General features: G+C 44.2%; 2 protein-coding genes across 2 annotated transcripts in view; one reads left to right on the forward strand and one right to left on the reverse strand.

The window, feature by feature from the left end:
* Positions 1-2,217, reverse strand: part of Acsl (Acyl-CoA synthetase long-chain) — a 47,831-nt gene extending 45,614 nt beyond the window's left edge. Inside the window, exon 1 of the mRNA XM_077657702.1 lies at positions 2,047-2,217. The gene's annotated coding sequence lies outside the window, so the exon portion shown is untranslated. The remainder of the gene's footprint in view (positions 1-2,046) is intronic.
* Positions 2,218-2,323: 106 nt separating this feature from the next.
* Uggt (UDP-glucose-glycoprotein glucosyltransferase) lies at positions 2,324-27,431 on the forward strand. Its single transcript, XM_077656658.1, has 5 exons — positions 2,324-2,618; positions 14,816-14,955; positions 16,325-16,410; positions 25,133-25,412; positions 27,416-27,431. Exons 2-5 carry the CDS (start codon positions 14,819-14,821, stop codon positions 27,429-27,431), a joined length of 519 nt encoding a protein of 172 aa, XP_077512784.1. The 5' UTR covers positions 2,324-2,618; positions 14,816-14,818.
* Positions 27,432-27,468: the final 37 nt, after the last annotated feature.

A 27,468-nucleotide genomic window follows, 5' to 3' on the forward strand; every position in this document is an offset into this window, starting at 1 on the left:
GCTGAAGCCAGCAGGTCGAGTCGACGCATAGACTCGCCGGCGGGCGTCCCCTGTCGCAAGAGCATGCACCTCCGAGCGCGACCTACTACTACAGCCACTACTTCGAGGAGGAGGTGGGGAGAGAAGCAGCCCAGGCTCTGTGCATCCCGAGAGCTGGCGCGTAGACGGCGCATTGACCTCGCCAAGCACGCGGACACGAGCGACGGCGTGGGTCGGCCAGACGCCGGTCCCCGACTCGGCGGAACAACCGTACCACGCGGTTTTCGCCACTTCCGCCACCCCCCCCCCCCTCCCCCCGCGGCCTCACGCCACCTTGGAGCGCAGGTTGCGTCTCAGCCGCGATTCGGAGGAAGGAAAAATAGACTACGCGCACGGGGGTTAACCGCAAGGTCTACGCCGTCGCGGAGCGATGTCAAGGCGATCCGCGTCGACGGACGCCGAGTTCACTTTTTTTTTTGTTTTCGCGGCGCAACCAACAACAGAAATTTTCCAATGATGCCTGTAAAGATTCAAACAAACCCGTGTGTGAAGATGCCCGCCGAACAACGTATGTGCACAGGCGCCAAGTTGCGACGCGTATGCAATTTTCACCGGGAAAAGAACGCGGATATGCAAACGACTCACCGCGGCACGTCACACTGGCTGACGTATACGTGAGACAACGGCACGGCAATATACTGAACGAATGACGCGTCCAGCGTTTATCAGTAGATAGCGCCACGTGGGAGATAGCGTAACGACGCGGCGCCAAAGGTGCCGGCTTTTTAAACATTGCTCCGAACACGTGGCGCGTCTGTCGCGGATCGCGAGCGACGCCAGCGTAAGGTAGCGTCCAAGCTACACACAGGTAACGCGATACATCCGCGCGCCGCCAGCGACTCACGTGCATACACAAGGCAGGCAAAACAAACGCAGATGCCAAGGATAACAGGATACAAGAAATCGATGCGGACAACAGTACGCGCGAGGCGTGTCCCTAAACTACGCGCTAAAGCTCTACAGAAACAGTGACCGAAACGCTCATTCACTCGCGGCCTCTAGCACATTTGTGGCTTCCAAGGTCAAAGTAAGCATTAGCCCATGGTTGGTACAAGAATGCGAAACGCCGTTTGGATTCGTCGTATCAATGCGATCTGCTCGGAGCTGGGATCCGCACTCCGCGGACGAACGCAGCGTTAAAGCAAGCGGTGCTAGAGGCCCGCCACCAGACGCTTTTCGAGAGAATTGGCATCATGCCTTCGAGCCCAGAGCACGCGCCGACGGCTAGGGCCAGCAGCATCAAAACACTACACGCACAAAGCGAAACGAAAGTGAGCAACGATAGCGAGCTCGGGCACCTAAATAGACCCTGCCAGAGGCAGTACGCACAAACTCGCAACTCGCCTCGCTGCGAAGAAACCGTCACGGACAACAATGCCGTGCCCACCCGCCAAAGGAATGCAGACAGGAAGGACCCGCCCAACTCTAGCCGAAATGTGCGCCCGCACGGCGCCGCCACATTTGAGGAACCGTTTTGATGACGACAACTTTCGGTCGGATCACCCCATCGTGTGACGTCATGTGTTTTGGCTGCACACACCCCCCCTCCGCTACTACCGAAAAGAAAACGGATCGAAGAGCGCAACTGCGAGCGTGGCTCGATCCCGAAGGTGCTCAAAACAGAACCAATCTGCGACGCAGTTTCCCGAAAAATGTGGTAAAACGAAGAGAAAAACTTGCTTTGCCGTTGACCCACCGCGAGCTCCGCGCGTGCGAAGTCAGCCCCGAAACAGTTCTGCGGTAAAGTTAACGAGGGTGGTCTTCACCACAAGACACAAACCGTGCTGTCCGCCGGGAAGACTCTTCACTGAACTATTTTCGCAGCTTAAGGGCTACTAATAAGCGTGATGCTTTCGGCTAACCTTTAAACCTCTCAGAAACAGGGAGCTCCCACACCGTCGAGATGAACGCGCGGAGGAAATGAATGGGGAAATGAATGAGCACTGAAAAGTCAGAGAACGCACAAAACACTGGACGAGTTTCCCGCGGACGGAAAAAGTCTCCTACCGTTTGTAGCTCTACGATGCGTTGATCTCGATTGACAACGTTTCACAGCACCAAGCAGCCAAGCCGGTCACTTGTACACCCGCATGCAAGAGCAGACTGTGAATCACTGACAATCAACAACCACAAACCGGCCACCCTTGTACGCGCGTTTTGTGTGGCGTGATCCGAGTACTCTCGACGGCAGGGCGCGCCAGGTTTCTATGAGGTCACGTGAGAACTCCTGTCACTCGGTGATTGGCCGGAAGCCCTAGAAATTGATTACTTTTCCATTAGGCGTATTGCATCAAGAAATAGGACTTGATTACATGTTTGCATAATGTTTTAGATTGTTTTATGAGGCATTGGCTTTCTTTTAGAGTATTACAGGGAATGAGGTGCATCGTGTCATGGCGACACGCATGCAGGTTTCGCTGTGCTGCCGGCAGCTCGGGGGCTCATCGCTCATGTTGCACCTAATTGGCTTTCATTAGGTTAGCGTAGTAGTATTATCGTTTAGTTAGTGAGAAGCAATCAAGACGCACGTGGCCATCGAACTCACAGCCCTAACGTTTGGGGGCTGGTCTATTTAATCGGTAAGCATACCTTGCCAACTGGTTTTCACACAACACAGGCCGTTTGGCTATTGATAAAGCGTTTGAATTAAAGGCTGTTCTTATTTGGTAACCCTGGTTTGTCAGCGAAGACTGCTCCGCTGTGTATTTTGCGTCTCCAAGCATCGTCTGACTGAAACAAAGCGCGCCAAGGCATCAGAGGGCGTCGATGCCCCCTTTATAGTGACCCACGTTAATAGGCACACGTCACTCTTGTAGATGATCGTCCTGTGAGCACGAATTACTTTCAAGCATGGCCCCCACAGTTACATTTGCTGCGCGCTAAACTTTCCGCACTCGTGTTTTTGGCGCGCAACGGCATGATCATTCATGCGCGCTCTTGTAACCATCGCCGATTCTATGACGCGCGTTAATTACTTCATTCGTGCATTCATTGCAACATTGGTATTTAAATTTAATTATCGCAGAATTACGCTTCCTGTTTTTATATGCTCCGATCTCGGAGTCACTTTCTGATCGCGAGCGCTAGCCAGTCACTTAATCCTGAACTCACGCAAGGTTATGAAACTACACATAGTTGTTACATAATCACGGGCAAGCAGAAATGAAAACGACCTCGGAGCGTTTGTTAACTGTTCTTAATGCTAGGTTTGCGTCCGGAACGTCTGCATCGTGGTGGTATCGTTCGGCTTTAGTGTAGCACCCAAGCAGGCCGAGTTGCATCGTTGCTGTGTCCTCCAAGTAATGTCAGGGATTCAGCAAACTACAGTCAGAATTGCACGCCATTGCATTAATGAACCTAGCAGGTACTCTTGCAGGGGGCAATAATTGGAAGAAACTGCATAGATAGTATTAGACGTCTGAGTGGAGAAGTGTATTAAAAGTCATGTGACCATCCTGTGAATTTGTTACGTTCGATATTGCTCACTTTTCGCCTGAAGCAGATTAGCCACATTATCTTTCACACATTTATTTTAAAATGGATTTGCATGATGTCTAAACATCGTGCCAATAAGCATAATTCATTCATCGCATTGAAAGATACTTTACTTGCAGAAAGCCATGCAAATCTTGGCTTAATATGAAAGGTCTGTTCAGTTTGGCTGTATAGTTCCGTAAAATTTCTCGGGGGTGCCAGGAGTGCACAGCGCCGGTTCAAGTAGTTCAGGTGCAGGTGTAACACTGGCTGCTTCTAAAACGAATGATCGAGCGCAGGCCTCGTCGTCTGCTGGCAGTGGCTTCGCTGTCAAATTGCAGCCAGCTGTGTACAACCCACATCAGTGTCCACCAACAGCCAGCCAACCCAAAGAAGTCATTGTTTTCTTGAACAAAGTTGTTGCACACATTACACATGCGCGATTTAAAAACATGCTCAGAAATCCTGCCGACAGAGTCGACGTCAATCCTCAGGTTCACAATCCTGATGCCCGTGTCCTCTTTTTTGCATAAGAACTGCCACCATTTTATTAAAATAGCGGTCATATCTTCTCCAACCTACGTGTGGGCATCACCGCCTTGTTGCATTTCAGCTGCACTTCCACTTCGGGGCATGCACGCCAGCTGAGAACTTGTGCTACACAAGGCATGCAGTTTTGCAAAAGGAAAGCAGAAGTGCAGGGTGCACGTGCTGTACTGGCAAAATGAATCCAAAAGTGCTGCACTGCTATGTGTTCATTGACAGCACTCACAGTGCATGCCCATAAATGTTGTTTTTCATCACATCTGAATACTCTACACCTTTCCCCACACCCTCCTTATGCATTAGATTTTTTAAAAACACTGTTCACTGTGAAGTTGCTATCAAAGTACCCCTCATGTCTGTTTCTTAAACACGTGAAAGAGTAGGAGAAAGAGATGACGTAATGGAAGGTTCTGGAATAATTCAGCCACGTGTGGATCGTTACGATGCACTTGAATTGCACAGCACACGGGTACCTTTTGTGTTTTTTGAGAATGGAAGTGTGCCCTCCTTGCATGAGTGGCAGTGCTCAAGACTCGTTTTATCGTGCTGCGAGGGCTGTGTGGAATGGGTATCATTGAAATCTAACACTCCCGCATGCTTGAAGAGTGCAGCGAACCCATTACCTACTGGCATGGATCCAATATGTTTATGCGTGACTTTCTAACTCCTCGAACAGCCATGCACTTGGAGCCTCTCATTTTCATTGTTCACACTATGCTTGCACAGTTGTGGTCAAAACAGTTATGGTTTCCTCTAAGTACTGCCTTTTTGTCTCGTCAGGTTTCAAACCTCGGGGTGTCCACTTAGCTCAGTCTGGATGGTTCTGGCTTCTTCGTGCACTGTTTTCTTTTTTCTTGAGATTATCACAGGACATGCTTGTGACGCCAGTAAAATCGAACCATGCCATTTAGAATGTTGGTTAAGAAGGTTTGGTTTGGGTAAAGCATGGTAAACCTACAAGAAGAACAAACACTGGAACATGCACAGACCGAGGTTAAATGCAAAAAGGTGTCATTGTCCATTTTGTATTGCAGATTGTGCTATTGGCTTGCTACATTTGCCTCAAAATAAGTTTAAAACCGTACATCTATAGTGAACCACTGTGACGTTCAGGAAAATCTGTAAATATTGATTTCTGCCTAACAAAAACTCAATCGAATTGGGAAGCTTTCAGTTCTCCAATTAATGGTGGTAGTGAGCAGCAACTGCTGCATAGCAGTCTGCAGCACTGATGTTCCATGTTGTGGCATTAAATTTTCTTATTAGACCTAAAAAATCTCTATTTTAGAAAGTCGGTGCAGTTCAGAAAATTGTTGCATTTTTCCAACGTGATTTTATAGGTTTTGTCATATTTCTTGCAGTTCATCAGTATTAAGGAAGGCCAGAGGGCCAGAATAATCCAGGAAAAGTGCATGAAGAAAAATTTCCTCATTTTCTGGCTAATTCTTAATTCCCTGAAGAGTAATAATAGCTTTAGGACCAATTTTAGAATCAAAATTTTCTGAAAAAGAAAAAAATCTCCAAATGGGGCATAACTGGTCTGTAGACTGACTGCTGTACTTTGAAAAAGTATGCAGACATTGTTACATTTGGGTAGCTTTACGTTGTCACACTGCTGTTTATTGTGCCAGGCTCGGAACTTTGATGAGGAAGGCCATATTGTTGAAAAATGTTTTTACTTGTGGCCACTGGTTGCTTAGCGGAGGCATCTGCACTGTGTTCACTAATTAGCAAGTGCTGACACGCAATGCTCGTGATGTCTGTGCTGCTTAAGAGCTCTGGTTTTCTTGTTGCTTCCCTTCTATCACTGTCTCTCGCCGTGTGTGTTAGATTGTTTTGCTTATCACCAACGAGATTCTGGGATAACAATCATTCACCATAACTGCAATTTTTTTTACTAATTGTGGGAGAACAATTCAAGTTAAATAATGCTGTGTGACTTCTAGCTTTAGGTGTAAATCTCAGCGGTTATGGCTCAGTGGTTATGGCGCTCGGTTGCTGACCCGAAAGACGCGCGTTCGATCCCAGCCACGTCGGTCGAATTTCGATGGAGACGAAATTCTAGAGCCCTGTGTACTGTGCAATTTTGGAGCACATTAAAAGAACCCCAGGTGGTAAAAATTTCCAGAGCCTATCACTGCGGCGTCTCTCATAGCTTGAGTCACTTTGGGATGTTAAACCCCCATAAACCAAAACCAAGTTTTATGGGCTTCACTTGCAAGCACTGATACAAGTGGCATCTAGGGACTTTGCATCTTTGAGAGAGGAACGCATTCACCTAGTGCAGCACTTTTAGAACCCTCGAACATACACTCATTGCACCTCAGCACATTTTTTATACACCTTGTCTATATGGAGCACTTGTTGAGTGTTGCTTCTAAAGAGCATTATAAAGAGCATTGTGCATGTTCTTGAGAGTCCTTGTTTGTCCAGGGCTTGGTTTTCGATGTATTACTCTAGAAAACAGTCTGTAGCTATTATTGTCGTACAGGCAACAAAATGAGAATTTGTGTATTTGTTATGCAAGTATGTTTCAGATGATTTTGTATTTCTTGTATTAACCATTTATTTATTGATGCTGACAATTTCAGCGCTTGGAGGACTTTTTAATAAGCACAGGCTTCTGAAATACTATATAGACTGTTAAGACATCTGTGCAAAATAATTAAAAATTTAAAGCTCAGAAGAATAAAGGCAAGCTTTTTACTTAGTGCACTTCACCATCATTATGAAAGCGTGTGTTTTGTAAGCTTGTGTCACCGTCTGCAATTTTTGGTTCTTCAAAAATGGAAACTGCACTCTTTGGCTGGAGCAGTTCAGTGTTTAAGGCTTTCGCTATACAGTCCACAGTTTATCCTCTAGAGTATCGGTGTTAGTAACTTTTAGGTGGTTTTTTTTCTTTCGTACTGTGTGACATGACATAGAATTAACCAAATTTATTCGAAACTCGCGTTCAGTGCACTGGTGACGCAGTGGTGCATAACAGTACACTGGGCTCAGTGCCCGTGCCATTACAATCAGTGCCAACCAATAACTCTGCACATTATCACTTAGTTTACTTTGTTCACAAGTGCGTGTGGTAGACATGCATTTCTCTTTGGCGTAGCACATGCTCCCCTTGCACACTGCGCAGCATAAAACAAACAGACCTGTAGCTAAGCAAATGCATTATGTGCTGTGGTTCTGAACATGAGGATCCTTTTGTTAATATGGTTTGAAAAACATATTGCCAAGTTTTGCCGATTATGGATGGTTCCCATGTTTCATGCCTTACTGTGAGCATGGGCTGCTAAGATTGAGGAGGTTTACTTTGACAAGTCTTTCTTGTCCTTTTTTTGGGTGCCTTAGTTCTGTGCTGGGGTGGAAATGGTAGCATGGAGGCAGCAATATATTTTTATGGAGCACATATGAAATGTTGGTTCAGGCTTTTGGAAGTGCTCTTTCCTCATTGGTCAGGAAAAGTGTTGAGGAAAGGAAGATCTATATCCTTTCCTGCTGCACGGCTGCACTTTCTATGTTCTGTCATAATTATGTTTGGCCATTTATAGCACTGTTGAAAATAAGCTAATACAGCATATTTTGCATATTTCTTCTTCAATTTGAAAACAATTATGGGACTCTAGGCAAAATAAGCCGGTTTATGGTTTATGGGTTAAGGGGTTTAACGTCCCAAAGGAACTTGGGCTGTGAGGGACGCCGTAGTGGAGGGCTCCAGATAATTTCGACCAACTGTGGTTCTTTGACGTGTACTGATGTAGCACACTACGTGGGTCTCTAGCATTTCGCCTCCATAGAAATGCGACTGCCACGGCCAGAATCAAACCAGTGTTTTTCAGGTCAGCCAAGATAACCACTGAGCCATCATGGTCACTTTGTATAGGTTTTCTAGGCTTGACTTTTCAGCGTTACTTTTTTTAAATTAGTAGATATAGGACAATTTCATCATGATTTTTGCTTGTAATATACAAGAATCATGCTATAAGTTACGGTAACGTAAGTTTGATAAGTGTGCAGAAGTTATTAACATTAACTATGGTCCAAAATGATTTAATTTCTGGCAATTTTTATCCATTGTCGTAATAAGCACATTGTTATAAACCTGGCAAGTTATTTGCTTGTCCTTTCAATGCACTAGATTAATAGGTCTACCTCCCTAGTTCTCTGCTGCTGAGAGGTTGTGAGGCAGTGCCATACATGGAATGGGCGCACACTCATAGATTACTTACTATTTTTTTTCGGTTCCAATCCTCATATTCTCATAAAGTGAAATTCAGTGCTGTTAAATGCAAAAATGTATAATATACAAAGCAATCAATGAAGCCAAGAATGTTAAGTCTTCTGGTCTCCTGCCAAGTCACTTAACAGTTTTTGCTGTGTTCATTTGTTAGAATTAAGTTCTTGTAATTTGTTGCAGGATTTCGGCATATTACTATTGAGGATGATCCAATGCCCCTCTTAAAGTGACCTGATGAATATGTTTTATTCATTCAGAACTTCTATCCAAAAGTAGCCTCTCACTTGGTGCTCGGCGTGACACACTATTCTAGTAATGGAAGAATGGAGTTGTTTTCCGACATCGTTAGTAGTATATAAAAAATATCTTTTGTGCTGATTTATGTCTTATTCAATTCACTTGTGACTTCATATCCTGTACAAGTCTCGGCTCTGTTGTGTAAAGATCTGTTGGACCAATCTTTTACCAGTCTTGCATTGAATTCATAAAGGGCAAAATTATGGAAAGCAATATTTGTTCACCACCATGACAGCAGCGCATTGGCCAATGAGAGTTGGTAAAAGGTTGGTCTCTCAACGAACCTAACGCTGACTCCACTTTACTGTAATACCCTTCCTTAAACAAATAACTTGCACATGCTTGCCTCTTTGAAACCAGTGATATGCACTTCAGAAAGCTTTTATTTTTTTGCCTTGGGTGCTTGGTAACATCATTTCCTGATCACAGTTAAGTTGTTTTTCCAGAAGCACTGCCTTTTATTGGAATTGTCTGCATTATCACTGCAGCAGCCTATGCACAAAATGTTAAGCAAACATGCCTTTACACCCTGAAGCCACGACTTGTGGGCTTAGGAAGTCCATAGGTCACATCTTCCTCAGCTTTCTCCTTCCACCATCACTTTCATTATCCTTTCTCGTGCCCGTTATTCTGCTCAAGCATATTGTAGGTCACCTCAAAAACTACCTTTGGGTGACCTCCGCCTTGCAGTATGGTGAGAATCTGTACAGTAATGAATAGAGTAAGGCTGTGAGAAGCACATTTTTAAAAATGTAGTTAATATACACCTACTACAGCTTTTTTCACTGGCTTCTGCTGTGTGGGTAGATCTTACACAGCACACCACACTGTTTCTACTTTTTGGCAAGGGCAGTACAGTTAATTTTGGACAACTTTGATACATCTACAGGTGACTTTTCTATTACCTGCATATAATCAGTGCGAGCTTGAAATAGGAAGCTTTTTGGCATTTTAGGTGCATGATGTGAAAGAAGTAACGAGTACAGTGTTTCACTGAGTACGAGATCTGGTGGCTTTTCTGTAGATACGGCTAGTGTATAATACAGGTGCTCTTAGCTTTTATTGCTAATGGGCAAAAGAGTCTGTTGCTATGACTAATTATGGTTGTGGACGAAGTGATAGTGAAATAGCCTATATACACTACTTATGCATAAAGCAACGGTGCTCACAGTTTTTATTGCTATTAGCTAAGAGGGATGTGTTCTTGTGGGTAAGTGACGTCATGCACTGCTTAGTATCGCAAGAGCCAGGTAGATCTCACTGACTCGTACATTTGAAATCATGTCTGTGTATGACAGGATCAGTCAGTTGTAGCACGTAAAATATCTTCTAGTTATTAGAAATGTTGACAGAAATACTAATGGTTATCAAAATAGTTCCATTTTTGAGTATAGCTTTCTGATAACTCAGTACCTCGTAGTGCTGACTAGGTCAAATGCTGTATGCCTAAGCTGAGATCACTGACAGTAAATTATTTTTGGTAGCTGAGAGGTGTGTGTTCTGAAATATGCAAGGGAGGATTTCACTGCACATCACCACAAATTGAACCCCCTGAGTGATCAAATATAAAGGTTCACAGTTATGCAAGGATCAAGAGGATTAGCTCTCATTTAAAATTTGTTAATTTTTGGGGGCAATTTGGGTAACATGACCATTAATATTTCAATACGAGTGCATCTATAGCATCGAGGAATATTTAAACCTTGAAGCCGTGTACATCGTATTCATTGCCCTCATACATAATAACTCTTTCCTGCTTTTCCTGTGTCCTTAATTCCTTCCTTGTTTACTTGGCTGCCAGAGTAGGAGCACTTGTTGCTGTTTGGCCTATGCGCTATTTTTCTATTTTTCCCCCTTTTTCCGCAGCCCAGTCTTAATGATGAGTGCCAGGCCATTGAATGGCTTCCATCTCGTTTCTTTATGGTCTTTGAATACAGAGATAGGGCACCAAGCGAGTTAATGCATGATGAAATGCAATGGACTGGCTTTCTTTTAGACAGGAACTTAAGCTGTGGCAAATGTTTGGTACAAGCGCTCAACTGCAGTTTTTTCCAGCCCTCAGTGAGGGAGGTGACAGCAGCCTTTGGTGATATTATGGGCAGTATGCATGTTACCATTGCATAACCTATGTTGGATTGGTGTGCATTAGCTTTCTGATGCCCATTTTCATACGTTTGCCATTCCGTTCAGGAACAAGGGAAAATCGGCATGCTTTTCTTTCCCAAGCATCATACCAGCTATGAAAGTCATGCGACACTGTGGCATGGCATGATGTCAGGATTGGGTATGAGTCATCTAGTTCTGTTCCTTGCTGGAGGGTAGGTGGCATTTTAGTCCTGATAACAGTAGCGCCAGCCGTTCTTGTATTTTTGGCCCAGTTCCCCGGTCCTTTCCTCCTCCCCCGCTTCCCTCTCGGTGCTCCTGTACGGCATACAGTGGTGAAATCTCGCGTGAGGTTTGTGTCCACATTGCAGCTCCATTTATCTCTGTTGCTCTGTGGTTGCCAGTCAGGCGATGTGACGGGTGAGCAATCTGACATAGACAAGCGGCAAGCAGCCACACCTGCATTGTCTTATCCTCTGCGCATTGTGTATGGTGTGTCTATAACCAGTTTATTCAATTCATCCCTCCTTTTATGACAATAATACCTTACTTTTTTTGACAAAGTGCCATAGTCATAATATATTTGTATGTATGTGCGTGTGTGCATGTGTGTGTGGGTTCGTTTTTGCTTATTCATGATTTTCAATCATTCCTTTGTAATGTGCGAGAGTATGAGCATTGCAAGAAATTATGAGTAACATTGTGCGCTCTTTAGTGCTGCTTAGCTTAGATACCACGCACAGAGTTGTGAAAGTTTTTCTAGGAATTAAAATTGATCTAGTTTTTTTTTTACATTGTCACAATTACCTGCGATGAACAGCAGCTGAGTGATTAATGGCAGTCAGCTTGTACTCAGAAGGAGTGAGATTTTGTGGATTTTACTGTGGAAATTACTACCTCACTGGGCATTTTAGTCGCCAGTGGCAGTACATACTGCATCCTTGAAATTTCTGGAACCTTTTTGTGCTTTGAACCTATTTAATTAGTGGAATACTTAATTAATGTCTGGAAACAGAGCAGCTACTGTGTAGCAGGTATTTTAGACAAGCATTCTGTCACAACCTCCTGCTCTTTTCTTATTGCATTCGAGATGCTTTATGGATGCCAGCTATTAGCTGATAAGGTAAAGAGAGCATGGGTCATAACCATTCTCTTAGAGCCATGTTCGTTTCAGGCAAAGCAAAAAAAAAAGACACTGCCTTGCATTTATTCTTAATTACGTCTTTGGATTGTATCTACCGTGAGTGTATTCTAGTTGTGCAAATTGTAACTTTTCACTTGAAAGCATGAAGTTCAGCCTTGAGTTTAAAGGCATCCTTGATAAAGGATCGCTACAGTTGCAGTTCATGTTGGAGATTTGTGAGATTGTTTACATTTGCTTATAGTACTGGGAAACTATACAGCCAAAATCTGTGCATAGAGCTTCCTATAATGGGTTGCCATGTAAAGGTGATCACGAATGATTTTCTCGTTACATTATCTCACTCCATATCTGATTGATAAAAAGATGCAGAATTCTTCCAGCTTTACTTAGGAACTAGTGTTTGCATTATGTCAGGGAAGACAGTGCCAGTAAAATACAGCTGGCATTCCCTTTCATTAAGAGTGTCGCCAGTGATAGCATGGTTGATTGGTTGATATTGTTGTATGTAATATAACAGGAGTACAGGATGTTCTAACTGCATGCTGACTGCAGCTTAAATTCCACAGCCTAAGAATTATTGCCAGCTTGGATAACATTTTTAGTTCATAAACGAGGAACTCTTACATATTCACTTGCATCATAGAATTTTTGTACTTCTGTTTTTGTTTTAGTGGTTCTTGCTTTGCATTTCTGTTCCGCCGCCGTGGTGGCTCAGTGGTTACGGCACTCTGCTGCTGACCCAAAAGATGCGGGTTCGATCCCGGCTGCAGTGGTCAAATTTCGATGAAGGCAGAATTCTAGAGGCCCGTGTACTGTGCGATGTCAGTGCACGTTAAAGAACCCCAGGTGGACGAAATCTCCGGAGCCCTTCAATACGGCGTCCCTCATAGCTTGAGTCGCTTTGGGACGTTGAACCCACATAAACCATAGACCATTTCTGTTCTTTAGGCTTTTGAACCTTTGGCCATGCCTTGTAAATATTTATGATTAGCAAGGGAGTTATCCGCTGCATAGGTCAGCGGACTCACTTATGAGATGAATTATTCGGGCTCACTCAGGCTCACATTCAGATCATGATGTGAGTCGCGAGTGAGCCTGCACTCACATTCAGATCATGATCCGAGTCGCGAGTGAGTCTGGGTCTGGGCTCAGGTTCAGATAATGTTCTGTGGTCTCATTCTCACGGCGATGTTCTGTGTTTAGATTTTTGTTTCCTTGTTTGCTGACAGCGGAGGGCAGGAGCTTGGCAGCATCTATGGGTGATCGAAGAAGATTGCGAGGAAGGCGGAGTTTTGTCCCTTCCCCTTTGCTAGTTTAAGAAGGTGTGGGTGCAGTAATGAGCCAGGTGGGGATGTGTGAGAAGCTTTGTCCGGGTTCCAACATTTGCTGCATGAGGGGCTGGGTCCTTTGTCGCGTGTCTCAGTAGGCTCGGGGGCATGCCACTTGGGTGCTTCAGTGCGTCCATGTGCATCTTCAGTTGAAACGAGTGAATGAGCCGTAATGAGTGAGTGAACCCAGGTGGGTCGTGAGTCGAAGTGAGTCGTTACGAGTGGCTGCCTTCTAATAAGTCTTCTGTAGGAGTGAGTCCAAATGATTTGTGAGCCTAAATAAGTTTGAGATCATGAGTTTGAGTGAGCCTGAGCCTTTGTGAGTCTGAGTTTGAGTGAGCCTGAGTGAGCGCTGCGGATTTTGCCGAGGTATGATCTGCTGAGACAAATTAATCACTAGTTCATGATGAAATCTAAATTGTGATTTCAGAATGTACAGGAGGCAGCATCTCTTCACTCAGGGCAAAGAATGGCCTATAGGGTAAACGTTAACAAATACAGTAGAAAATAGTTTTTATGAGCCATTTGGGAGCGAGTAAAATTTCTTTTATATGGGTTGCATAATAGTAGCTTCTTCGCTTAGAAAAATTTCTTCAAGGCAGAACACACATGTATATCCTGTGAACAAATGCATGAACTTAAAATTGTCAGCAACACTGAACTGAACGGACTGGTTCTAGTACCAATTTGTTTTGAAAATGGCTTTTGTCAGTTTGAAAGTTGTACAAGCATGTAATTTTATCGTCATGCCTGCTTCGGGCAGATCCAAGCACTGCTTTTTTCTCTAGCTGTTTACTTCAGAATGTGCAGTCTATTCATCACCTGCTTCCCTAAAGTTGCACTGTATTGCATGTGTCTCAAATTGTGCAAAGCATAATTCAGTGCTCAGAAAAACCAAAACACCCTGCTGCTAAACTTCAGGAAGTCTTGCAATGCACATCAGCACATTCCTGGGGATCAGAAGCATGCGAACTGTGAAATAGAGTTGCTATAAATAGGAGCTGAACAAAGCATTCTTCAGGAAGCCAATAGTGGGGTGAAACTGATAGATTGGAGCCAGTATAGGGAAGCCAGTGTTGGGATGAAATTGATAGATTTGGCATTGTGCTTGCTGAAACTGCTGCTTAAGTTAATGAACCTTGCCGTTGTTTCAAATGTTAGGAGCTAACTATGCAGTAGGTTTCATTTAATTCGCTACTTATGTGTAAAAATGGTATAATACCCACTATGCTCCACTTTTGAGGTTGAGTAACCTAGCCAGGCGGATACCTTGTTCGGGAATATTCGCAGATATTTTGTATTATTATTTGCAGAAGGTGTTCTTATTAAACCTTCCACGTTATAAAATAAAACACCCAGTATGCTTTAAGTCATTGTTCGGATGCATTTCATCTTCGGGAATTAGCATCCGGAAGTGGCGTCTAGCTTGCACTTAAGTGTTTTTCTCCTACTGCATTATCACCAAGCTCAAACACACTTTGTATCTTCCACCTTCTGTTTCCTTTTATTGTTCTCTCTTTTTTTGTTGAGACAGTATGTTCATCATAATCTTGGCCGAGTTCAAGGGAAGGTTAGGAGGAGAAAACAGCAGCACTGTGACATTGGTGTGACAGCATGTTTTTTTCCTCTTTCTGCTCTCCCTTTCTGCAGACTATGGGGATCTCATCTGCCTTGTTACTGCTGTGCGTCTGGAGTGTTGCCGTGGCCGTCGTGGAGTGTGCCCCCCAGAAAGTTATCTCCGTCACATTGGACTCAAAGTGGAGCAGCACGCCATTTCATCTAGAAGCGAGGTGAGCGGTCGTCTAGTCGTTGTTGGCTCTCGCCTCAGCTCTCTATCTGTGGTCTGCATGCTTCGGACCGTTTTCACAAGGTCTTTCTTTTTTTCGGATCAGCTTTCGTCTTATCGCATTGACACGATGTCTCAAGTTAGTTAGGCAACAAGTTACAGTCAACGCATGTCTTTCAGCGATAGGCACGGTGTCAGATTCAACAAACAGAGTTGTTTTGTTGCCGTTTTAAACGGGATGAATAACTGCAGCTGTCTGATTTGTGTTGCTTAGCACAAAAGGCAAAATAGAGAAGAGCAGCAAGACGTTGTTGTAGGTAATAACTTTTTATTACAACTTTTTTGGGACATTGTTTTTATTGGATTTTATTTTACTCATATAGCAGCCTTTTTTGTTTTCTTTTCTTTACAAATTGAGTATGCTAATTTTTACAGCGAGAGCTGTAAAGGCCCGTCCTGTAGGGTGAGCGTCGGCGTTGTAATAGCAGCCGGTGCAATCAGAGGGAGGTAACCACGATAACCACGCTAAGGCTGGTTACTATGGAAGGAGGAGGAGGATTGCAATGACTTCAATCATATTCTCACTGGAACGAACCGCTGTGGTGGTGCACCACGACGAATGGTCCAAACCGTGTGACACCATATGTGGTGACAGTAGTTCCTGTCCTTCCTCTGCTATGACGACCTCTCGAAACAAATGTGTGGGCTTCACCCTTGAGAATTAGGCATTGGTTCAACGCCTCGAATACATCAACTGCTTCTTCTCATATCACTAGGTTCCCTTTGTAACTGGGAGAGAAGTGCGGCTTGAAAAGCAAAATAAAAAGAGTGGTGTATAACTGTACATGTATGCATGTAGCTCTGAAATTCTTTACCTCAATATACCGCACAATGAAAACACCTCAACAGCTGTCGCCTGAATTTCATGTTACACAATGGTAACTGTCGGGTGAGTTTTTTTTAGCCCAAGCTTTGTATTGTCATGTGAAATACGGTGACAAGGGATCCATAGGTAAAATAGAGAAAGGTCCGCGCCACAAGCTTATTGGATACAGATTTTTATGCCACATCACCAAATGGGGAATCATGCAGCATGAAGTGGTTTTATTTTCTTATAAAAGCAATAAAAAGATCTCAGAATATATGAAATAAGGCTTTGGCAGGCTAGCAGTTGCATGGTGATGCTGACATTGTGTGTGCTGTTGCTATCATAAACACAAAATGAGTAGTACCTTCTGGTGTGCTCATTCTGTCACTGTGTTGTTGACAATGTACCACAGTTCAGCCTTGTCACTTTGCTCATTAACACTTATTGCTGTATGTATCTGAAGAATGGAAAAAATACAAACCCTCTGTTTCTCTTTTCTTTTCAGTGAATTTTTTGCTGAGGAAAGCAGCGACTACTTCTGGCGCTATGTGAATGACTTTCAGGAATTGGACCTTGCTGCATTCTCAAACAGTAAGCTGTCTTACTCTTAGCTTTTTGACGTAGACTGTTTAATCTGTGGAGCCTTTGCAGCATAACATATCATAAAGTAGCTGCAGAAGGCTGTAATTCCACTACTCTTTTGTGTTCTCTATACATGCATATTGAGACTTTTCATTTTGTTTGTAATGGGGATTTGATTAGGGTGACATATTCGAGTCATGAAAGGCTTGTGTGAGAATGAGCAGAGTCCTCTCATTAGCTTTTTTTTTATGTTTCTTGCATTTCCAGCTGTCACTGCTCATTTTTTATATGCCTATCTTACAATTTTATGATGCCTTTTCTGCTTTATGCATATCCTTTTTTATGCATACCTTATGCAATAATTTTCTTTGGCAGCTTGTTTAATTAGGTGTACGTGAAGAACTGCTGGAACAGAAGGTAAACAGGCGTGTTCACATTGTTGCACAATCATCATGGCATTGCATTCTTTGCATTTTTCATGCATCTTTTGGGGGTATTATGCAATAAGTGGATCGATGGCATTATATCAATGGATTGGATTTGTTTCTTTTCTGTCATACCTGCTTAGTGGTGCTTACTGGGCATTTCATTTAATCAATTTCTGTGTTTATACATTGCTGACCTTCGAGGTGTTTTTGACTTTTCTTTAAATAGTGTTCACAGATATTGGGAGAAGAAAAAAAAAGAACTGAATGTTGTACAGTGATATAGGTGCACTAGTTTTTTGAGCTGTCGGGTAGTAAAGGATTATATAATTTGAATTCGCCACTAACTTGAAGGCTTTCCCCGCTCAAGTAGCGCCACTGCTTTTGTTTTACTATACACAGCTGGAAAATCGTTACTCTGCATTAGCTTTATGTGTTGGAACCAGACAGATGTGACCAGTCTGTGTGTTTACCTTTTCAGAACCTTGTGATATCTGAACATCGTAATAAAGACGCTTGAAAAGTATACTGAAGTGTAAAGAAAAGGGTAGGTAAGTTAGTGATGGTTACTTGCAGTTACAAGGCAGAACAGTGAGCACTGTAAGTAGTGGAAAAGTAGTGATTTTATATTGAGGCTGCCTTAGCCTATTTTTTTGCCTCCTGAAGGTTGTTTCAGAATTTGAGCATTTTTCGGGGTATGCCAAATTCATGAAGTAAACATCACTTGTCACTTACTAGCACAAATTGGCTCATACCAAAAAATTCAAACCTTAGCTATTGCATTCAAGGGAGCACTAAGCCACATGTTAGGCATGCCACAATAAGTGTGTGGTAGAGAAAATCCTAATATAAGAAACTGTCCTCTCTCTGTCGGAGTTTTAGGCACTTTGATAGAATTGCATCGTTTATCTGTGGTTGTCCAATTCTCTCAGAAATTGTTGAAAGCATGCTGCACTGTACTTCTAAGGCACTGCAGTTGACATGATTGAATGACTGGGGCAGTAAAGAATCTGCTCGGAATTGAGGGCTGTTAATGTCTCATGTTTAATACGCTGCCTAAGCAGAGAATGTCTGAAAGTAAAAGTATGAACTGTCAAGTTCACAAGAGCAGGGTCAATGCTTTTCACGCCTGATTGCAGCTTCCTGTGGCCTCAAACAGAAGGGAGGCCTGTTTTGTGCTCATTTGCAGCGGCTTCCTGTGTAGGGCGGCCGCAATCGTCTGAATCTACTGTTATTATTTTCTCGCCAAGGAAGTTGCTTAGCCTCAAAAGGTCATTGAAACATGCGTTGCGTGTGTACTTGTAAGGTTTAGGGCGTGGCGCATTTTTCAACTAGTTGATTCCCCTGAACTTAATCATAATATGCAAGCTCTGTGCTTGGAGCATATGCCGTTTTGTCAACAAGCTGCAGCTCATGCACTGATTTTAGTAGGTAGGTAACTCTGGGTGTGAACAAATTTATCATAGAATTGCACACAAGGAACGGTTCTCCTCTTCTAACATTTTTTTTCTGCATAATTCATATTTAAGGCTTTTTGTTGATTCAGTTGTCACGAAAATTTTGGAACCAAGTTTTTTTGAGGAAGTCCAAAAGTTCCACTGTCCAGGGTACTTCTTGTAAAAAGTGCATATGGAAAACAAGAAATACAAATCGTAGAACAGGAAATACACTGAATCATTCATGATTATTTGTTCCCGTTAAAACAGTATGCAAAACAGTGAAAATAGAGCAATTGATTTTAAACATGCAATAGTAGTTCTGCGGCAGTGTTTTGTCCGGCTTCTTCAGAAAATACAGCCCAGGTGTGTTATTTTTAAGCCTTCAACAGCATTTGAAGCTGTTGAAGTCCTTTTCAACAAAACATTTTAAGCACCTTTCATTTTGTAAGCAAGAATGTGGAGACCAACTTGATGAAGGCTGTTGCAGATAACTTTTTACTTTATTTCATTGCTATACCTGGAATAAGTTTCTTGTGCACCATAAAGTACAAAGTGCAATATTAACTTATTTTTTTCTGCACCACGCTTAAATTTTAAGGATGCAAAGTGTCTGTCTGCGTTAAACTAATATCCTGTATACATACAATAATTGCTTATATAACTGGCTGCTGTTGCATATAGTGATTTGTTATTATAGTCACATTGAAAACTTTTGCCTCTTTCTAGAGGCTGCGATTGTGTACTGTCATGCTGTTATTGTTGGTCAATTGCACAAATTGCTTGACAGTCCACGGGTAGGCTCTCTTCGACTAGTTTGAACCTAGCCTGTTCTTCCATTGGCTACTGTTGACATTATAGCCAGGGCCGAATTGATTCATATAAGCCCAGATTCATACAGCGCTGGTATCATTGAGGCTCACATAGACTCAGGCTTGCTGTAGCTTGGAACCAATTAAGTCCGTGTTTCTGAACTTGTGCGTACATGTGCTTTCCCCATGGAGTCACAGTATGTTTTGCTATTGTACACTTCATAAATATTTGTGCTCGTTTGCTCGTTTGTTCTTTTATCGGAATTTGCAATTCATGTGGGCCAGTCCCTAGGAATAGATGGAGCTGATGCTAAGTCTCACTGCCCACTGATCTTTGGTTCCAGCAGTGTTGATGTTCTTAGCATGAATAAAGTATTTTTTAGTTGGGTGCTGTGGATGTCACATGGTGTAGCTCTGTATGGCAAGACAGGACGCAACTTGCGAGTCCCTTTACAAATTTTGACAGGTGCCAGCCGGCAGCTGGATTCACTTAATACTCGGATTTCTTGCTCCATGTTTTGAAAGCCACTTGGTTTAGCGTCATGCATTCGTCAGTGGTGACGCTGCTGTGGTGTAGGTGCAAGCAAAACCACATTGGGCAGTGGCTGCCTGTACGAAGTTGTTTTTGCCTTGGCCAACCTGCGACCCAGTTTGGAGCCGGCTTCCGTGTGCAGTGGTGGCGTGCTGCGATACACCATTGTTGCTTTAACTGACGTGACAGGCTTGGTCGTCACTCTCGAGCACTGCATTGTGGCCACCATATTTGTTTTTGTGCCCTGCTGGGCTTTGTTGTGCTGCAAGTCATGGAGGGCCTCCACTGTCACCTGTTTGCTTTGAACACACTGTTGAAGAAATGATGTATTTTGGACACGTTGACTTTTAGAGAAATTGATAGGGTTCCAGTGCTCTGCTTGTGGCAAGCCTTCGCGGTCTTGCACTGTGCCCTTCTACTTTTATTTGCGTCCAGCTGTTAAAAGCATCATTCGTGCTTTCTTGTGATGGCATTTTATATCAGCAAGCTTTATTTCATGGGAGTCTTCTACTGCTCTCTTCACAAAGCTAGGAGCTGTTTAGGAACTTGATAGCGTTTGCCATAAACTGGAATTCCATGTGGGCATCTGCTGAGGAGGAGCCATTAGCTTAAATTGGATGCATAAGTGGAAAGACATTGAACGCTTATGCATGGAGCATTGCGAACAATATGCTGCCTTCTTTTATTTTATTAGCTGCACTGTCGACTATTTTCTTGCATCTAGAATGGCATACTTGTTCCAGTAACGATTACTCTGTGGAATCTGACTTTATAGGAGGCGTCATTTTGTGCGGTTATTTGTTCTCATAAAAGTGGTGTTTTTAGTCTTCTGCGCCTGCATGGTGAGCCTTCCCAGTCTTTTGCAGGCACTTTTGATAAAGCTAAGGTGCTCCCCTTTGAAAGAGTCCTTTTCTCAGTAATATGGAGTGAGATAACAGTATAGATAGTGGTGGTTTAAGGGCAGTCGGTGTAGTCTCTCTCTGCCTTGGGTTTTTCAAGGGGGAGGGGAACCCACTTTTGCGTTGTCCTTAGGATAGCACTGATAGCTAGACCAAACGCATGCTTTGAATGTGGTGTTCATCTTTGAGTGGAAAAAGCCCTTGCACTCATTGCATTCATTGCAGACTTTGCACTCATGGCAAACCTTGTTGGAATGGCTCCGTGCTCTTGCCTACTTCAGTTACACGTGGCATTTTGCCATTAGTGTTGTCGTTGTGTTCCTCTCTTTCACATTTCCCTCACATAAGGTAGCATTCTTGTTTCATTGTTTGCACACAGTGTATTCAGTGTTACCTCTTTACATGTTAAGGTCGGTTTTGTCGGTGTTTGTAGAGGTTTTCATCTTTCTTTGTGGCAGTTTTTTTTTGTTATCGTTCAATTATGTCATGCTTTAGTCTCATTCTTGTGTTCGTGCTTCGTCTGTATTTCACAAGGGCTGCCTTTATTTCAGTTGCGGATATTCTAGTAACATTCATATAGGCATGCATTTTCTGCACTACCTTGACAAATTCCTTTTGAAATGAACCTCGGTAATGACCATACATAACTGCTAGTCTGAGTTCATATGCTCAGGCTTTTATTTGTAACAAGATAGACGTTTTTTTACCTCTTTGGCCTGCTAAATGTAGGATGTCATCACTGAGGTATATCGTCTGATTTCGCTATTTTAACTGTACTTTGAGATGACTTTGTACAGTCATGGACAAAGGTTTGCATGCGATTTGGCAGAAAAAAATTTATTTTTCGTGGAGTCGGGCAAAGCAGGTCTTTGAAAAGTATTGAATCACGAGGGAACATGCATGCTCCATTCACAGCATAAAATATCATCTGACTGACTAGTGAGGCAATTTTTTCCTCATCCTGCAAACTTTTGCCCATGACTGTGCATGCTCTTAGAACCGTCACTGTTGTGTTGTATTTTTTTCTTTTAAGCATATGTAGCCCACGTGCTGTATACCTGAATCTATGGTACAATATTTTTATTGTCGTATGAGTGTACTGCTCTTCTGTTAATGTGCTTTGTGTAACAGTTTAGCACAACCCTACATCTACCATAAATTAATAATGGCAAGTAGCATTGTCTGGTACTTCACGAAAGCAGCTCGATAACAAACTTCAACAGAACCGTTGCTTTCTTAAAGCTTTTACCTGTTTTTATCTTGCTCACGTGATGCCTGAAAATAGGGAAAAATGTGCTATTTGTTTTTTGGAAGAGCCATTTGTTAAGAGGAGGTCACACTTTCATAATCCAGCATGGAGAGGTATGCCAAGCACCCAGTTCCTGTTTGCTTATTTCTTGCATTTTGTTATCACGTTCTGCATTCTGTCTCTGATGTCGACATATCATTGCCCCCTCAAGTAATCGAGTGCTTGCTTACTCGGGCGCACTCTACCCCTGTCTTGCCGCACGCCACTGGAGCGTACTGTTTCTTTACCATAGCAACGCCTGAACCCCTTTCAGGGGGACGCAAGATCTTGAGCTAGGCCTATCTTTGGTTGAGAGTTGCTGCTTTTGGTGTCATTGTTAGGCTCATCTTAAGAAATGTATCTACGGCTCGTGCAATGGTTCTTGAGTGCTTATGCAGGAGTTATCAGTCAGTTGCTGTCCGGGAGTTGGACATTACCTATTGGTTACGCCATGCAGTGTCCTGTTTAGTTCTGTGTACTCATTATTTAATATGGTTTTCCAATTTTTGATTTGCGTACTTTGCATAAAGTAATCCAAGCAGCCTTGTTAAGTGGTCTGTTGTGCTTTTTTCTTGTTGTTTGGCTGCAGTTTTGACCAAAGAGGAGTTTTTCACTACCTGAAGTGCACATTGTGTAAATGTGGTTAAAGAATGTTAAAAAGGGTCTAAAAAGTTTTGTGGAAATGTTTGACTCCTTGATGGATCAGATGATACATTAACATGTGCACCGGACCTTAAAGTTAATACGCAGCCTTTCATAAAAATTTTTAAAGGAGGTGACAGGAGGTTTAAAAGGATATTTGTATCATGTCACCCTCTCATGTGCATATATGCATGTTTGTGCATATGTTACTGTGTACTTGTGTGCTCGTGCCCTTCACCTTCATTACCCTTTCTGCATAATATATGTGTGTTAGTGTGGGTGAACTAGCAGTTGCATGTATTGGTTCCCAGCTCTTCCAGTTTTATCTTTCATTAAGCTGATTTGTTTTACTTGTAGTAAAACAATTGAAGGCTTGCAAAGAGCTTTTGTGAGTGGATGCTTGATACCCTCATGGAATAGGGCCAGACAGTGGGAACCCTGTGTGCACTAATGTGCCTGGCCGTGAATTCGACATAAATGTGAATGTAAAGGGATGACTGAGCTTTTGTGCAGGTGTTGCTCAGCCTGTATGATGTACTAGACCACAAATTGGGTGCAGAAGCTCTGAACTGCCCATCAACCATAGTGACTAAGCTTCTGGCAGTAAAAGTGTGCAGGTTGAACTCTCCCACATGGTGCACAGTGCTTCAGAATGCAAAGTCAAACTGTCCTTTGTCCTTTACAGTTGTGGTCTTTGTAGTGCTTTCGATCTCTGATATGTAATCACCAGACAGCCAAGGCCACATGTAGTCGTCGGCAAGATGACGTCAACGCTGTGCTCTGTAGGTTGTCAGCAAAAAGTGTGTCTGATGTGATATTGAATGTCTGGCAGAAATGCATTTGCCAGCGCAGTAATTTCTTACAGTATTATGAAGTGAAGGATCAGATACAGACTGGGCGCACAGAGCCGATAGAAGCTAAGAAGCCATGAACAAATAGAAAAAAGTACAGTCACAAAACAGGAAGATGCTGTTACAGTCACACATTTCATAATAGTGTTTTTGCAAGATTGGACAGAAATTCCTCTGCTGATAAAGAAACAAAGGGAAAGCTGACATGGCACTCATCTTGTTTTTTTGTGTTTTTGTCTCTAATTCCTCTAAAATTTTTATTGCTAGTCTTTTATCAGCTCTGCACCTGCTCTTTTGTTTATGTGCCGTGAGCATTTTACACGGGAACTGATAGACTGCTAGGAAATGTGAATGAGCGTCTGTTCACATTTGCTGCACTGAATGGTGTAACATCATGTTTAAATGGTCGAGGCGTTATTTGCACATGGAGAGATGACGGACACGGTGGCTACAGCGCTGCCTGCAATCAATGCGACTTGCAGCTAGCATATCACTGTGTTGCGGCCATTATAGCATGCTGAATGGCAGAACCGTCGACCGTCGGTGTTGTGTTGGAGTGCAGTGCAGTTATGCATTGATGGACGGCAGTAACAGTTCTCTGCTGCCATGTTTCACGTATCGACTGCATGCATAGACAACACATATAAGTGGTTAGGTTTGCGTCTGTGTTGCCTTTTTGAAGGTAGCTTGCTTGAGAAGTGTATTCAGTCTGGAAAAACAGCAGGCTGCCATACGAGAGAGTGCTTTGAAACCTCATGCCACCAGGATTCAAGAACTCTGCAGCAACAACTCACTGCAGTGTCTGAGTGTGTTCGGGTTACTTTTACAAGCACCGTTCGTTGCGCCAGAAGTTCAAATCATGGCAGGCTAAAATATATTGTACACAGTTTTTGTAGAACCTAAATGTAAGATGAATATGCAGTGTGGGAGTGTGCAGAAATTGAGGGTATGTACAGATACGTCCCCTCCGGGAACCTTCTTTCCCACCACATCGCCCTTCATGTTCTCCCAGCCACGGTGGCCGCTTTTCAACTGAGGTAAAATGCAGAAATGTCCATGTGCTGCTGTGGGATGTCAGCTTAGCTTAAAGGAGCATAGACACCTTACTCTTGGGTACATGTTTTCTTGTTTGCAGTGATGTGTCAAGCATTATTGTACGTGGATTACCATGGGGTATTCTCCTGTGACAGCTGATTAATCTATAATTGAATTTCTTTCTCGCGCTGTTTTATTTTTGGTTTCAACTGCCGAGTGAGGACTGTGACGTCAAAGTGTGCTTATGGGTCACGCGAGACTTGGAAAAACTGCGATATAATCGCTACTTCATCATTTTAATTCGCTACAATGCCAGCCAGCCTCAAGAGCTGGAACAAGAACGAGTGTAGAAGCAGCGGTTATATTGCAGCTCTTCAATGCCTCACGTGCCCTATAAGCGCACTTTGATGCCACAGTCATCGTTCAGCTGTTGAAACCGAAACTGAAACAGCATGACAGACAAATTTTATTATAAATTACTTAGCGGTTGTAGGTGAATACCACGTCGTGATTCATGTTTAATAATGACTACCGCATCGTTGCAGAGAAGAAAACATACCACCAAAATTAGGTGTCTACTCCTTAAATAACCGCGGGAGCCCAACGGCCTCCCTCACAGCCCGTGTGCCACTTTGGGGACTTAAAACACGCACGCACGCACGCACACCTGTAGGGAAGTACATGTGTCGCTAACCGGACGCGTCTGCTTTTTAATGCCATCCGCAGCTGCGAAGTTTGCAGCCTGGTGAGGCGGTTAAGCTTTCTTCGGGGGACGTGTTTGCTGAGCCCATTCCTTGTTCGTGTTGCGCAGGCACCCCGAAGGCGCAGTACGAGACGGTGCTCGAGGTGGCCGCCAGGCACCTGTCGGCAGCCAAGCTGGCCCTGCTGAAGCTGTCGCTGTCGCTGCGGGCGCACTCGCCGGCCGTCGAGACATTCCAGCAGGTGAGGAGGAGGACCTGCACCGTCTTCCCTCTTTCGCGAGAAACGAGGGGGCATTGCCTCGGCGGACACCTCCCTCGTCTGGGCTTCCCGCTGCCCGGCGGCACGCGGTGGCCATTCCCGGTCGGGAAGCAGTCACGACAGAAACCACGGTTAGATTGGTGCCATCAGACCGACGCGGCAGCCTTCCGTGGAGGGCGTAGTACACATGCGCACGTGGCAGGGGCGCCCACTTTTTGGTCCCACCAGGCGCACTTGCAAAGGCAGGCCCACGGCGCGCTCGGCTCTACTTTGATTGACCTTGAGGGATCGCCTTCTTCTGTATGTCGACAGCGTGCAAGGCGGCCGCAAGTTTCCCGGCTCTCTGAAGGGGGGGGGGGGATGTACCTTAAAAGTGATATTAGCTGTCACTGGTTGATCAGCGACCGTTTGCAGTGGTTCCGCTTTCAATTTCTACTTCCTCTTTAGACACTGATCAGTCGGCACGCACGCACGCACGCACCGATTGTGGACTGGCGGGGCGAGTTTGGCCGGCGTTTAACTGCGATCTCAATGTGGCATTTTTTTCTTTGTTTTCGGGGGGGGGGGGGGGGGGGGGGCGACACTTTTTTTGGGAGCAGTCACGGGGGATTGGAGACCGCCTCCGCGCTGACGAAAAACGTGCATTTTTCGACTACAGGGGCGAGTTTCCAGCGCCTGCTGGTCCATTTTATATGAGGCGCAGTGCCATAGCCCTAATACATTATTTTGACGGCCTTTTCACCCTCTTTCGTAATAAGCGAGTGTTCGTTATAAGTGGGCTCGACCGTACCATATTGCCCAGCCTATCTAGGACGAGTGTGCCGATTCCTCCTGTAGCGGCCGGAAGAAAGCCAACTGGAGCGTCGCATCATTGCAATGGTAGCGGTACCCAGCAAGAACAAACAAAGAAAAAAAGCTTCAATCCAGAGGGCGATTCGAACTTCCTCTATCGAAAACGGAGCATCTTCGTTTCCCGCAGCCTCAGACGATTCGGCTACCGCCGCATTTTTTTTTACTTTATTGGCATTATTTCACAGAAACAGCGTCTATACTGGACGAATCGGAAAGGTGAGTCGGTTTGCAGACAACTGGGCTTACTATAAATGATTCAGATTTGTCTCTTTCTAGGCTCTTGCCCTGCGTGCGCATGCAGGAATTATTCATTTTTAAACCAGTTTTCTCGAGTCGCCAGGTACGCTGAAGTTGGTGAAACCGAAACTATAGCTGGAGTTCGCTGCCTCTGAACTGGTGCGTACGGGTTGCAAGAGCGCTTCAGCACACGGCGTGTACAGAGATACTGCGTACACTTTTTTCATAACGCCGCCGAGGTGGCTCAGTGGTTATGGCGCTCGGCTGCTGACCCGAAAGACACGGGTTCGATTCCGGCCGCGGCGGTCGCATTTCATGGGGGCGAAATTCTAGAGGCCCGTGCACTGTGCGATGCCAGTGCACGTTGAAGAACACCAGGTGGTCGAAATTTCCGGAGCCCTCCACTACGGCGTCCCTCACAGCCTGAGTCGCTTCGGGACGTTAAACCACCGTAAACTTTTTCCAGAACGTGCGAAACAGCCTAGACCAGCAGTTGGTGCGTTCAAAGGGCAGTGATCAGTGCGTAACAGTATACGCTCGTGTGCTCTGAACGAGTGCTTGGCCTCCCCGGCGTATGAGTGTTTGCAACTTGACCCCAGCCGCGACGCCACACGCGCACTGCGTTGCTGAGTGCCGTGCACACTAAACAATTTCTCACCCTTCAGGGTGTAAATCAGCTGTTCCCAAACGAACACCCTTTTCCAATTATTCGGTGCTAAAAACCCTTAGGGTGCAGAGATCAGCACCCTTTATGAAGGGTGCACTTAGTGATACTTTAGAGGATGTAATGGTTGCACCCTCATTAAAGGGTACTATTTTTCCATAACACCTCTACGAATGCATGTTGGAAGGGTGCTCCACATTGATTCACCCATGAAGCAAAAGCCTTGGATTGATGCGTGCCATCGAAACTTCCATGCTTTGCAGCCTTCCTGAAGGGTGCTGATCTTTGCACCCTTTTTAGCACCCAATAGGGTGTTCGTCTGGGGACAGCTGATTTGCACCCTTAAGGGTGAGGATTTGTTTAGTGTGTGCGCATGCGCAGTGACGTGGAGGATTGAGTACCAAACGGTTTGGCGTTATAGGCGTGGCCGCATT

The sequence above is a fragment of the Amblyomma americanum genome, chromosome 3, assembly GCF_052857255.1.
Source record: "Amblyomma americanum isolate KBUSLIRL-KWMA chromosome 3, ASM5285725v1, whole genome shotgun sequence".
NCBI classification, from domain to species: Eukaryota; Metazoa; Arthropoda; class Arachnida; order Ixodida; family Ixodidae; genus Amblyomma; species Amblyomma americanum.